At 39.2% G+C, this 15,093-nt stretch overlaps 1 protein-coding gene across 50 annotated transcripts in view; it reads left to right on the top strand.

Annotated features, from left to right (window-relative positions):
• The window catches only part of ABI3BP (ABI family member 3 binding protein), a 293,260-nt gene extending 278,443 nt beyond the window's left edge, over positions 1–14,817 (top strand). For all 50 annotated transcript variants that reach the window (XM_061426547.1, XM_061426450.1, XM_061426423.1 and 47 more), the window contains 5 exons: positions 8,801–8,880; positions 9,605–9,634; positions 10,382–10,543; positions 11,814–11,936; positions 13,583–14,817. In XM_061426547.1, the coding sequence (XP_061282531.1) occupies positions 8,801–8,880; positions 9,605–9,634; positions 10,382–10,543; positions 11,814–11,936; positions 13,583–13,698 (511 nt within the window). In that variant the 3' untranslated portion in view covers positions 13,699–14,817. The remainder of the gene's footprint in view (positions 1–8,800; positions 8,881–9,604; positions 9,635–10,381; positions 10,544–11,813; positions 11,937–13,582) is intronic.
• Positions 14,818–15,093: the final 276 nt, after the last annotated feature.

Here is a 15,093-nt window from a genome sequence, read left to right as displayed (position 1 = left end):
TGAATGTTTCTTTACCCTGGTTAGGAAAGTTTTCCTCTATTTCTTTGCATTGATTGCTGAAGAAGGCTTTCTTATCTCTTTTTGCTATTCTTTGGAACTCTGCATTCAGATGCTTATATCTTTCCATTTCTCCTTTGCTTTTTGCTTCTCTTCTTTTCACAGCTATTTGTAAGGCCTCCCCAGACAGCTATTTTGCTTTTTTGCATTTCTTTTCCATGGGGATGGCCTTGATCCCTGTCTCCTGTACAATGTCACGAACCTCAGTCCATAGTTCAACAGGCACTCCATCTATCAGATCTAGGCCCTTAAATCTATTTCTCACTCCCACTGTATAATCATAAGGGATTTGATTTAGGTCATACCTGAATGGTATAGTGGTTTTCCCTACTTTCTTCAATTTAAGTCTGAATTTGGCAATAAGGAGTTCATGATCTGAGCCACAGTCAGCTCCTGGTCTTGTTTTTGCTGATTGTATAGAGCTTCTCCACTTTGGCTGCAAAGAATATAATCAATTTGATTTCAGTGTTGACCATCTGGTGATGTCCATGTATAGAGTCTTCTGTTGTGTTGTTGGAAGAGGGTGTTTGTTATGACCAGTGCATTTTCTTGGCAAAACTCTATTAGTCTTTGCCCTGCTTCATTCCGTATTCCAAGGCCAAATTTGCCTCTTACTCCAGGTGTTTCTTGACTTCCTTCTTTTGCATTCCAGTCCTCTATAATGAAAAGGACATCTTTTTTGGGTGTTAGTTCTAAAAGGTCTTATAGGTCTTCATAGAACTGTTCAACTTCAGCTTCTTCAGTGTTACTGGTTGGGGCATAGACTTGGATTACTGTGATATTGAATGGTTTGCCTTGGAAACGAACAGAGATCATTCTGTCGTTTTTGAGATTGCATCCAAGTACTGCATTTCGGACTCTTCTGTTGACCATGATGGCTACTCCATTTCTTCTGAGGGATTCCTGCCTGCAGTAGTAGATAAAATGGTCATCTGAGTTAAATTCACTCATTCTAGTCCATTTCAGTTTGCTGATTCCTAGAACGTCGACATTCTCTCTTGCCATCTCTTGTTTGACCACTTCCAGTTTGCCTTGATTCATGGACCTGACATTCCAGGTTCCTATGCAATATTGCTCTTTATAGCATCGGACCTTGCTTCTATCACCAGTCACATCCACAGCTGGGTATTATTTTTGCTTTGACTCCATCCCTTCATTCTTTCTGGAGTTATTTCTCCACTGATCTCCAGTAGCATATTGGGCACCTACTGACCTGGGGAGTTCCTCTTTCAGTATCCTACCATTTTGCTTTTTCATACTGTTCATGGGGTTCTCAAGGCAAGAATACTAAAGTTGTTTGCCATTCCCTTCTCCAGTGGACCACATTCTGTCAGATCTCTCCACCATGACCCGCCCGTCTTGGGTTGCCCCACGGGCATGGCTTAGTTTCATTGAGTTAGACAAGGCTGTGGTCCTAGTGTGATTAGATTGACTAGTTTTCTTTGAGTATGGTTTCAGTGTGTCTGCCCTCTGATGCCCTCTTGCAACACCAACCGGCTGCAAACACTTACTTGGGTTTCTCTTACTTTGGGCATGGGGTATCTCTTAACAGCTGCTCCAGCAAAGTGCAGCCATAAATGGGAGAGACTAGAGATCTCTTCAAGAAAATTAGAGATACCAAGGGAATATTTCGTGCAAAGATGGGCTCGATAAAGGACAGAAATGGTATGGACCTAACAGAAGCAGAAGATATCAAGAAGAGGTGGCAAGAATACATAGAAGAACTGTACAAAAAAGATCTTCACGACCCAGATAATCATGATGGTGTGATCACTGACCTAGAGCCAGACATCCTGGAATGTGAAGTCAAGTGGGCCTTAGAAAGCATCACTATGAACAAAGCTAGTGGAAGTGATGGAATTCCAGTTGAGCTCTTTCAAATCATGAAAGATGATGCTGTGAAAGTGCTATGAGAGCAAATTTGGAAAACTCAGCAGTGGCCACAGGACTGGAAAAGTCAGTTTTCATTCCAAGCCAGAAAGAAAGGCAATGCCAAAGAATGCTCAAACTACCGCACAATTGCACTCGTCTCACACGCTAGTAAAGTAATGCTCAAAATACTCCAAGCCAGGCTTCAGCAGTATGTGAACCGTGAACTTCCTGATGTTCAAGCTGGTTTTAGAAAAGGCAGAGGAACCAGAGATCAAATTGCCAACATCCGCTGGATCATGGAAAAAGCAGGAGAGTTCCAGAAAAACATCTATTTCTGCTTTATTGACTATGCCAAAGCCTTTGTGTGGATCACAATAAACTGTGGAAAATTCTGAAAGAGATGGGAATACCAGACCACCTGATCTGCCTCTTGAGAAATTTGTATGCAGGTCAGGAAGCAACAGTTAGAACTGGATATGGAACAACAGACTGGTTCCAAATAGGAAAAGGAGTACGTCAAGGCTGTATATTGTCACCCTACTTATTTAACTTATATGCAGAGTACATCATGAGAAACGCTGGGCTGGAAGAAGCACAAGCTGGAATCAAGATTGCCGGGAGAAATATCAATAACCTCAGATATGCAGATGACACCACCCTTATGGCAGAAAGTGAAGAGGAACTAAAAAGCCTCTTGATGAATGTGAAAGTGGAGAGTGAAAAAGTTGGCTTAAAGCTCAACATTCAGAAAACGAAGATCATGGCATCTGGTCCCATCACTTCATGGGAAATGGATGGGGAAACAGTGGAAACAGTGTCAGACTTTATTTTTTGGGGCTCCAAAATCACTGCAGATGGTGACTTCAGCCATGAAATTAAAAGACGCTTGCTCCTTGGAAGGAAAGTTATGACCAACATAGATAGCATATTCAAAAGCAGAGACATTACTCTGCCAACAAAGGTTCGTCTAGTCAAGGCTGTGGTTTTTCCTGTGGTCATGTATGGATGTGAGAGTTGGACTGTGAAGAAGGCTGAGTGCCGAAGAATTGATGCTTTTGAACTGTGGTGTTGGAGAAGACTCTTGAGAGTCCCTTGGACTGCAAGGAGATCCAACCAGTCCATTCTGAAGGAGATCAGCCCTGGGATTTCTTTGGAAGGAATGATGCTGAAGCTGAAACTCCAGTACTTTAGCCACCTCATGCGAAGAGTTGACTCATTGGAAAAGACTCTGATGCCGGGAGGGATTGGGGGCAGGAAGAGAAGGGGACAACAGAGGATGAGATGGTTGGATAGCATCACTGACTCGATGGACATGGGTTTGGGTGGACTCCGGGAGTTGGTGATGGAGAGGGAGGCCTGGCATGCTGTAGTTCATGGGGTTGCTGATGGTTAACTAAGCCAATTATTTTACTTGAGGTATAATATGCCTTTTATTTTTTCAATATTTTATATAATGTTGAAAAGTGAAAGTGTTAGGTGCTCAGTAATGTCCTACTCTTTGCAACCCCATGAACTGTAGCCTTCCAGGCTCCTCTGTTTATGGAATTCTCCAGTTAAGAATACTGGAATGGATAGTTATGCACTCCTTCAGGGGATCTTCCTGACCCAGGGATCGAACTCACATCTCTTGTGTCTCCTGCATTGGCAGGCAGATTCTTTACCAACTGAGTCACAGGGGAAGCCCCTTCATCTAATGTTACCCAAAACTAATTTCTGAGGGTCATCCTTGTTAAGGAACAAAAAAGGAGAGAGTTTTCTTCTTATTCTCTTCCCTAGTAATGGACTCCGGGAATTGGTAATGGACAGGGAGGCCTGGTGTGCTGCGGTTCATGGGGTTGCAAAGAGTCGGACACGAGTGACTGAACTGAACCTGAGCCCCTACTTGTTTCTCAAACCTCTGAGATTGTCCAAGCAACTTTCTTTAGCTTTAGTGACTCATAGTATTTGGGGGTGTGCCAAAACTCATTAGTGTCCCAAAGGGGAGAATCACAGTCACCATCTAGATGCAGACTGATTACAAGCTGAACACTAGGTAGCAGTTGGGAGATCAAGTAGTTAAGCCCCTTCTAGGGAAACACTAGGAGATGGCTGTTTGCCTGCTGAACCCAGGATATAGTTGGGGCGGGGAGTGGGGTGAGGTAGGAAGTATGCTCTGTGTGCATTAAAAACTGGTTGTTTGTTTGCTGCTGCTGCTGCTGCTAAGTCGCTTCAGTCGTGTCTGACTCTGTGCGACCCCATAGACAGCAGCCCACCAGGCTCCCCCGTCCCTGGGATTCTCCAGGCAAGAACACTGGAGTGGGTTGCCATTTCCTTCTCCAATGCATGAAAGTGAAAAGTGAAAGTGAAGTCCTTCAGTCGTATCCGACTCCTAGCGACCCCATGGACTGCAGCCCACCAGGCTCCCCCATCCATGGGATTTTTCAGGCAAGAGTGCTGGAGTGGGGTGGCATTGCCTTCTCCACTAGCCCTGTGTATTTGTGAACACAAATTGCCTCTCAGAGCAGGCAATATGGAGACCTATCCCTTGGGCAGTAGTTGTGAAAGCTGAGACTCAGCCATTTGTACAAGTCCCTTCCAGGGACATATTAGTGATTTATTTTTATTGTTGGAGCAGGCTGGAGGGAGAAGGCAGAGAAGGTGTCTGCCAACTTCCCTGTCTCTGGAGAAGATCACAGCTAGTCTCTAAATATGTGCTAAAACTAGAAGCCTCACCCTCAGGTGTCAGCTTTTAAACTATGCAGTTAAACCCCTTTCAGGGAAAAATAGGAAGATGGGCATTTTTGTCTGCTCCCTCTGTGCTGAGCCCTAGGGGACTAGCTAGTTAAAAATTGCTTCTTTGCCACAGTCCTGTGGGACTCATGAATGCAAGGCCCCATTGGCTATCAGTCAGGTGATCCAAGGATTCATCCCTTTGGATGGAAGCTATAAACTTAGGGCACAAACATGTTACAACCTCCTTCCAGGGAGATACCAGCAACTTTCCAATGGCTTCCCTGGTCTCCAGGGAGGATCACAGGCCCCAGATACTTGCTAAATTAAAATCCTGGCCCTGAAAAAAAAAAAAAAAAATCCTGGCCCTCAGGCATTGTCTTTTAACACTGGCAGAAAAAATAGGTGATTTTGCCCTTTTGCTATCCAGTAAGGGCATAGCCATCGTGACTGCTCATGCACTTGTAAGAACAGCTTATTTGCTATATCCTTATGGTTTTCATAAACACAAGCCCTGCTGGCTTTCAGAGCCAGGTGCTTAGGGGACCCATCCCTCAGGTGAGAGTCTTAAAAGTTGGGATGTTAGATGTGGGTTATAAACCCTTTGCTCCTCAGGAAGAAGTTGGGGGTTTCCTCTTGATTATATGGTGCTGTGTCAGGGGTGGGCTTTATGGCCAGTGTGTCCCAACCCTTGCTGCCCATCTTGATACGGGTATTCTCTCATTTCCCCAATGTAGAGGAGTTGCTCAGCTTCTTTCTGGATCTCTTTCAGAGGGAACTGCTCTATGTGCAGATGTACATTCAATGTGTCTGTGGGAGGAGGAGGGCTCGGGGCCTCCTATTACATCTTAGTACACCCTCTCTCATTTTCAATTATTTTAGGTGTTTCTTCTGTTAATTAAATCCGTATGTCTAGAATATTTCTCCAAATGGCCAAACATTCGAGTCACCTGTTACATGTGTTTGTTCATGGCAACATCTCCTGGGACCCCTCACCATCATCTTTTGTCTCTCTCCTACATTAAGGATAATTCCTATATCCATGTCTTCCTTGTTTACTCCCTTGCTTTCTGGCATTTCTTGAGAAACACACCTTCAAGAGAGGTTATAGAAGTTATTTTGGGGTCCTTATGTGTCTGAAAATATCCGTGCTTTACTCTACTCTGATACTGTTTAACTAAAACATAGATTGTAGGATAACATGAACCCTTCAAAGTATTGTTCCATTGTTTTCTAACTTCTGGAGTTGCTGTCACACGTCATTCTGATTCTGGATTCTTTGAATGTGACCAGTTTTCTTTTCAGAAACATTTAAGATCTACTCTTTATCCTAGTACTCCAAGATTTTGCAATTTCTATGCATTAGTCTTTTTTTTCTTATTGCTTGGCAAGTATTAGGCCTTTTAAACCTAGAAACCCATGTCTTTCAGTTATGGGAAATTACTTAAAAACTTCTAGGGTAATTTCCTACCTTCCTTTTCCCCTCCTCTCTCTTCTAGAATCTACTAGTTTTGTATTCCCTGAAATAATCTGCTCGTTCCTATATTTTCTCACATTTTTCATCTTTTTCCCCTAATATTTGTGTTTCTTATCTTCCAAATATTCTATTTGAAATTTTATTCTGTACTTTTTATTTCAAATAATTTTCTTCTGCAAGCATTTTTGCATAGCTAAAATGCTATGCTTATTTCCTATGTGCAATCAATATTTTCTCTAAGACATTACTTAAAAAATTTTTTTTTATTGAAGGATAATTGCTTTATAGAATTTTCTGACAAACCTCAACATGAATCAGCCATAAGTATACATATACCCTCTCCCTTTTGAATCTCCCTCCCATCTCCAGCCCCATCCCACCCCTCTAGATTGATACACAGCCCGTTTGAGTTTCCTGAGCCATACAGCGAATTCCCCTTGGCTATCTATTTTACATATTTTAAGTTTCCACGTTACTCTTTCCATACATCTCACCGTCTCCCCATGTCCATAAGTCTATTCTCTATGTAAGACATTACTCTTATACCTACAGTGTCATAAATCTCATGACAAAATGTGCTTCTTGGGGAAAATTTTGCCTTTTAAAATATACCATTTTAATATTGTTTAATATAAAGGCAGCCAAAAATATCTGCCTTTTGGTTCCCATGCTATTAATTAAACTTAGTTTAAAATAATTTCTTCAAAACTTGTCAAGTATCATAAAATGGTGGCCAAAAAAAACCCCGCCAAAGTAGCTTATCAGTATTTGTGGCCATACTACAAATATAGCTGAAGAGTAAATAACTGAAATAAAAAAGACACGGAAATAATTTCATCAGACTTGGCCAAAGCAGAGATTTTTGGCAGTGGCCTAGAATGTGGAATGCATTGCCCACTTGAATCAAAGTCTAGATGCCTGTGATTTCTTTTTTCCATTTTCAGTTCACCATAGTGGGATGATTTTTTCTTTCTTTCTTATAAGTTCATGAGGCCTCTGAGCTAGAATTTAATCTGTGGAAATATTCTATGCCAAAGCACCTGATGTATGTGCAATTTATTTAAATGAGATGGGTGGCTTTATATCAGCAGTCTCTTATGCAAAGGATAACGACACCTTCTACCAGCTGATTAGTTTACAAAAATTCTTTCATGTGCAGTCTCTCACTATAAAAACTGCATGTTTTAATCCCTATATCACAAAGTTTGGAAGTTTAGAAAAGCAAAAGCAATGAGTACAATAGTTAAGAGCCTGATTGTTCTCAACTGATAAATAGGATTAATACTTATTTCTTGGGGTTTGTGTGTATTGTATTACTTTTTATATGTAGTGTACTTTTTGAGTACATAGGAAGCACTCAAAAAGTGGTTGACATTGTAATACTAGAATCTGTCTTCCTTGTAGATTGCAGCAGTGTTTTAATGCAATGCCTCAGTAGCCCAAAATCTTTTGAGCCCCAGAAAGTTTTCCTGTTTTTGCTCACTTGGTTATCCTCTGTACCAAACTGAGAGCTGTCATCCTTCTGTTTTTCACTTTTTTAATAAATTTGTGTGTTCTGCACTTAGTCAATTATAAACTTTTCAAAAAGGGGAATTATCTCCCAAAGTCTTTCAAAATTTCGAAACTCACAATTCTCAGCTGACTCAAGCTGGTTTTACATTTGAAACTACTTTCCTACCAAGTCTGCAACTAAAAGGAACTCTTAGTTTCAGGCAAACAGCAAATAGCTTTACTGTTTGAATTTAAAAGGATTTGCTCTGCTTGAGTGTTCTATGGGTGAAATTTGTCAAATATTGCCTAGCAATTTAGTGAATAATTCTTAAGGACAGAAATCAAACAAACTTTTAACTATTAGGGATATGAGCTTGTTTTGTCCTTTGTTTTTTTAACATAAAAGGTTAAGGACCTGGTCCATATGAATCTGGTTTATAGAGGGAGAGGGGGGTGTCTTTATGCCCATGCTTATCCTGAGGTGACATTACCATGCCATTACTCAGGATATATCGTGACTTCGTATGATCCACATAAGATGCGAGTTCCAGGTGATATAATCAGCAACTTCCTGCAACATAGTATTTTCATATGCATCAGTTCCCATAGTTTATCTAGTTCTCATGTGTCAGTGGCCACAGGATTCACCTCAGAAACTTACTATAAATACCTTTCTGGAAACCCTCACAAATGGATTCAGTAGCTACCATAGAGCAAAAAAATCTGCATTTTAAACTTTCTCCACTACAACTCTATCATGTGATTCTCACATACATAGTTCAAACCCCACGGTAAGGAACACGAAGTCTAAAGCAACAACCCAAGTTGGGAGTTTTCCAATTCTTTGCTCCCAGGAAGTAGTTAATCCTTTGAAGAAAACTGAGACTCCTAATTACTGTAATTAGCCTGGGTCCACCGAATACTGCTTTCCTGCATGTCTATTAACAACCTCCTCAGCTATTTTTATTCTGTTAATTTGGAGATTTTAAAAGAGAAGTTTTTTTTTTTTTTTTATTAACCCCTTTCTTTTAGAAAACAGACAAGCTGTTTGAACAGTTTCCTGAAGCTGCTTCTAGAACATAAGTCCATTCAACATCATGATGATTTCAAAACAGAATTGGGAGGAACATTAAGTATGACCAGATGTTGTTTCCTACTTCTGAAGAATGTTGTTCTCTTTTTCTCCCCCTTCAGCTATGAATTCCAGGTGAAACCCATAAACCCACTTGGTGAAGGGCCACCCAGCAACACAGTGGCATTCAGTACTGAATCAGGTAATTGCATCAGCCGGAATTCCCAACAAAGATATAAAGGGTCACAGTGTTTGCATAGCTTGTCTGAAACCAGCTAAACGAGGTAAAGCATTTCTTGATTTCAAAAACCCATCTATTTGAAAAACCAATGAAGGTACCTTTTAAAGAAGCAACACCAGGGTTTTTCCTCGTTTATTTTCATGTCAGAAAAATGCTAGGCTTATCAATGTAAAAGAGAGGAAGTATGAGGTCTATACTCAATAGTGAATGAATGCTCCTCTCTATGCCTAGAATCAGAATGTCAGACTTAGTGAGCCAGTTGTATCCAGAACGGGAATTCATGTGATAGCTTTTTATGATGAACAGCTGTGAAATATTCTGATCTGGCCTAAGTTCCAGTTCCTTAAGATACATCTCCACAACTGCAGTTCATGGCATCCTGGTGATTTTGTCAATAGATTTTTTATGAAGCTAAAAAGAGGAAGATTTGAAAGTGGAAGTAAAATCTAGTACAGCAAAACAAGACTCCTAACTACTTAAACCACATATAAAAGACATAGCTGAGCTTCTCCAACACAGAACCATCCCCAAAACAAAACTCACAATTTTCAAGTTTGGACTTTAGTAGGAGTGTATGTTGTCCAAGACTCCATAACATCTGTTAAGCACCCATCTTCTTTGCCACATCACTGGAATACTGGGACTTACCTAATAAACTCTGACTCTGTTTGCTATTTCTCCTCAGCTGACCCAAGAGTGAGTGAGCCAGTTTCTGGTAAGTACCTACCTCAATGAGAACACAACTGCATGCTTTTCTACAGTGATTCAGCTAAATGGGCATGGTAGAATTTTAGTCATGATTTCACTTTAGTCCATTTAGTCTTCTTCAATTACCTGTGAATGCTTACCTAAAATGTTCAGTAATACTGACAGCCTATGATGTTTTGGGAACAAGTTGAGTATTCTGAAACCTGCTTTTCATTCATATAACAGACTGGCTCAAATCTTCTGTTTAAGATATAGCACCCTCAATTCCACTTTTGTTTGTGACTTTATTTATTTTCACTGCTGTGTTATATTCCACTGTGTAGGGTTAGGGTTATCCATTCTTTTATTTTTTTATTGAAGGATAATTGCTTTACAGAATTTTGTTTTCTGTCAAACTCATCTCCATTTTTAATAACAAGTCACATTAAAGCAACTGTTTACACTGAAACAGTTTATCTCAGAAAAAGAAACCTAATTTTGTTCCTAACGTGATGCTATGTTGAGCACTGCAGAAACTAATCAAGTTTGACACGTACTGCTCCAAGATTCACCTCACTATTAACAGAAAATTAATGGGGGGCTTATGTGTTTAAACACCTGTATTTTTTCACTCCAATATTTAGCACTGGAGAAAACCAGGTATCAGCAGGTTGACAATGAACTTTGCAAACTGCTTTTTAAAAAAGCTTTTAAGATAGCTCTTCAGGACCCAAAGTTAGATACTAAACTCAAACCATGTGCTTTCTTTATGCAGCGGGAAGAGATGCCATATGGACCGAAAGACCCTTTAACTCAGACTCTTACTCAGAATGTAAGGGCAAACAGTATGTCAAAAGGACATGGTATAAGAAGTTTGTAGGGGTGCAGCTGTGCAACTCTCTCAGATACAAGATTTACCTGAGTGACTCCCTCACAGGTAAGATCAGGAAATGCTCTGTAGCATTCTGTGACCTAGACTTTTCTATGGATTCTGCCAGACACGACAGAAATACGGGTTTTCTTTTTGAGTAAGGTGTTATTGGAATCTTAGGATCTGAGAAATGCTGTAAGAAGGTAAATAATGAAAATGCAATTCGAAACAGTGCCATCATGGCAAAGTTGAATGTAGAGAAACTAGTCATATCCAAGCTCAATTATGTTACAGCCAATCCAGAATGAAAAGCTTACTGGTAGTAAAACGAGTGTATCTAACAATAATCATGGAAGGAGTGTGACCTATTTAATATTTTAAGTCTGTCAGAGACAAGAGCAAGGTTAAGACAATCAGCCAGAAGGGCTATAACCCCTTGCTCCAGACTAAACGGGTTCTTTCCTCTTCTGTATTCATACAGTAGTAATTTTAAACCCCAACATAGAAAGGTAGATATTTGTTCCATCATTTAACAAATAATATATGTTTTGTTTTGACGTTGCTGGGGACAAAGCAGGACTGTTCCTGCCCCTTTTATAAGTCTGTGAATCTCTTGGCTACATATTAACACATGACTTTTACAAAGTCATTTTCTTGGCATTCCCAACCATTTCTAGTGGGGAGAGACAGAAAACAAATATGTAAATAAGAATTTCACATAGTACTTCAAAGGAAAAAAGGGATGAAAGAAAATGGTGGAATGGAATGAAAGCTCCTTTAGTTAAAATGTTTAGGAAAAGCTTTCCTCAAAAGGTAACACTTACCTTTTGAGAAGAAAAGGTAAGCTGAGAAGAAAACTGGGAAGGAACCAAGAAAGACCAAGGGATAAAGCAGCAGAAGTAGAGGGAAGGTAACATGAAGACCTGTAGCAGAAACCCCTCTCCAGTTTACCAGCATGGCTGAGGCTGAGTAAGATCAGGAAGATCAGGCAGGCGTGCGTAATCACGTGGAGCTTGGAAATTGGGTAGGGACTGGGTTTTATTCTGAGTGTAACAGAAGACTGCTAGAGAGATTGATCGAGGCAATTATTATCTGAGTTGCATGTTTAAAAGATGACTAATCTGTGAGAGGAGGAGGAGAGGAAGAATAGGGAAAGCCAAGAGTAAAAGCAAGGATGCAGCTGGGAGATTCTATTGTTCCCTTAAAGAACACTGTGACTTGAACTAGAATGAACAGGTGGGGAAGTACAAGAACATGGAAGACAGATTATTTGAAACAATTTATTTCAGAGTTGTCCCAAATCAAAGAAATACCTCATGATCCTTTTAATTTCCAGGAAAATTTTATAACATAGGCGATCAGAGAGGCCACGGGGAAGATCACTGCCAGTTTGTGGACTCATTTTTAGATGGACGCACAGGACAGCAACTCTCTTCTGACCAGTTGCCCACCAAAGAAGGTAGGTTTTCTGAGCTTGCTCAAAAGCAAGAGGCTTTTACAAATGAACCCAAAAACCATTCAGTCTGAGCAAAAAGTTAAAGTGTCAGCTGCTCAGTCACGTCTGACCTTTGTGACCCCATGGACTGTAGTCCACCAAGCTCCTCTGTCCATGGGATTCTCCAGGCAAGAATACTAGAGTGGGTTGTCATTTCCTCCTTCAGGGTATCATCCGGACCCAGGGATCAAACCCAGGTCTCCTGCATTGGAGGGTGAATTCTTTCCTGTCTGAGCCACCAGGGAAGCCCTCAGGCTGAACAAAGCAATCACTTTAAAAATCATTCTGTAGTCTTCCTACTCTACCTGCCAAAGAAAAAAAGACTGTCTACATAAGACCTTAACATGAAGACTTTAATAGAAGTTTCTCAACTTTCACCCCATTCCTCAAGACTCTGTTGCTTACACATACATTCTACTTTAAGAAAACCTGAATCTGCAAAAGCAGCTATTGAAAGAAACTTTTCCCAAACTTAAATCATTCATGTACTACCTTTATAATTTGTCATACTCAGCACACAGGCAGGTTTTAATTCCTTCCTAAAAAAAATTAAAGCTTTACTACTATCATGGAGAAGGACATGGCAACACACTCCAGTATTCTTGCCTGGAGAATCCCACGGACAGAGGAATCTGGAGGGCTACAGTCCATGGGGCTGCGAAGAGTCGGACACAACAGAGCAACTCACACTTTCACTTTCCTACTATCATAAAAGGAAAAATATTTTTTGCCTTATAAATAATTATATAACTACACAATTAAAATAGAAGAATTCTGCTAAGAAGTGACTAATCACTGCAACTTTCTAAAGACACTTTAGCACCAAGCTGTGTCATGAGGACTAAAAAGACTGAAAATCAATCCCTGTCCAGGTAGGGTAGGAGAGGGTAAATTATATATCCATTATTACTCAGGAGCTACCAAGAGAGACTTGTTAAATACTTAAAATCATTTGATTGGTCTTTTTAGCTACATATTTTGGTCACTGGCATTAAAAATAGCAACCATAGTAAAAGATGACTGAATAAGATCTGTGAACTCATTAACAGAAAATTGAAACTATAGCCGCACAGGAACTAGATAGAAAAGGTAAGTTCTATCTATTTCCATAACATTTTACATTCTCAGCAAAATTTTAAATCATTTAGTGTAGGGTCCTTGAAGGATGATTTCACCAAATTTTAATTCTAGACATTTAGCAATCTTAGACCTACCCTTTCGTTTCCTAACATTTTAGCACAACACACCTCTCTACCCAGGTCACTTCTTCAGACTACCTCTAGGCTACAATGTGCAGAAAGTACACTTTCACGTAGAACAGTGTATACTGAACTTGGTCAATGACACTCAAACATAAAACCCTTCCAACTCCTGTCCCTTTTCATTTCAGCTTTCTCTCAAGTATCAATAGTACCAACCCATCCTAGGCATCCGTATGTTTAGCCCACCATTACCACCTCAGGAAAGACACTGGGGCCTCTGTTGCTATCCACTGTCTAAAACCCTCTGCTTCACCTAGACTAACCTTCAAGCATTCAAAGGCACCCTTCAATCTATGAGGACAAAACATATAACACAGCAGCTATTAATTTTAATTATTTCCCTCTTAGGCTATTTCAGAGCAGTTCGTCAGGAACCAGTCCAATTTGGAGAAATCGGTGGTCACACTCAAATCAATTATGTCCAGTGGTATGAATGTGGGACCACAATTCCTGGAAAATGGTAGATGCTGCAGTCACATTCAAAAGTGCCTTCTGTTTCATCGTTTCAAAAAATAATTGGAAACAGTATGGTATTTGCCACATGCATTTAAAGCTCTTTTGTTTACTATGTATAAAATTTTAAAATCTAATAGCAATATTAGATGTTTATTAGAAAGATTGCTAAGAATATTTATCAGGTTTTACAAAGTCATTTTAAGAAAGCAAGATATTGATATTAACAGAATAACATTTTTGGGGAAGCTGGCTCCCTATTCATGGTATTTTAAGAGATCATTTGTATATTATTTATCACACTGTTGTAATGATGTTCTGAGATACTTTTATAACAAAATTAACATCAAAAAACTAATATACTTTAAAAAAATATTTCCATTTATTGTGTACTCTTCCTACTGTTAATTCCATAAATCTCTACTTGGCTTAACTTATTAGATCAAATTATCATCAACATATTATATCTGGGGAGAAAAGGTCCTAATATTCACATGTTTATTTAAACTTCAACTTTTTAGTAACAGCTGAGTAACTTTTGAAGCATTTAAATAGCCATTCATGCAAATATACATTTCATTAATTATCTACAAATTATTGCAAAGGTTGTTTGAATCAGTAAATTTCAGTTGAAAATGGAATTGAAAATTTGATATATTATTTCAAAAATACGTATTTTGTGCTTTCTCTACCCGTAAGTATGCTACAATGTCTGAATGTTCTTTGTCAAACTATTTTTTTAAGCAGTTGTGTTCATACTGTTTTTAATTCTAATCAAGCTGTATCCAAAGACTGTAGCAAAGTCTAAGCATAAAAGGATAATCCATGATGAGAAGCCTACCATTTTATGATATTTACTCTATTTTTACACAGAAGATCTCTAGGGAATGAATGTATCAGAGGCTGTTTTCTTAATTCTAACAACCTGTAATGAAAATCTGACTTATTTTTATTTAAAACAGTATTACTCTCCTTCATTGGGGAGGAAGACAGGAATGCTGCATTGGTGCCCTCATTCTTAAAGGACCTTTCTGTGCTTACCTTTGAACATGCTTCAGTTTTATCAATACTTCATTTTATATTTTTCAAACAGTATAAACTCTGCAATAAAGAGATGTAGTTTTTTTTAAGACTGAGTTCTTCATTTCTAAATGGTTGATTTCTATAAGGAAACTCACAGGTTGTTTAGAATCTACCAAGCTCCCTTTCATCTTTTAATATTGTATCTACTGTGTTTATATATAATGCTAGTCTTGATCTATTTTAAAGTTTTGTCATTTAAAACCAAAATCAGGACAGAATACAACAGCACTGTGCTTCTTTGAATAGAAAGGCCTAAAATAAAATGTATTTCAAGACCAAAAACATCATTAAGGATTTTTCTCATATATACGCATATATAGAAT

Source organism: Bos javanicus, chromosome 1 (assembly GCF_032452875.1).
Source record: "Bos javanicus breed banteng chromosome 1, ARS-OSU_banteng_1.0, whole genome shotgun sequence".
NCBI lineage: Eukaryota > Metazoa > Chordata > Mammalia > Artiodactyla > Bovidae > Bos > Bos javanicus.
Note: the sequence above shows the minus strand (reverse complement) of the source record. Positions and strands in the feature narration are given on the sequence as shown.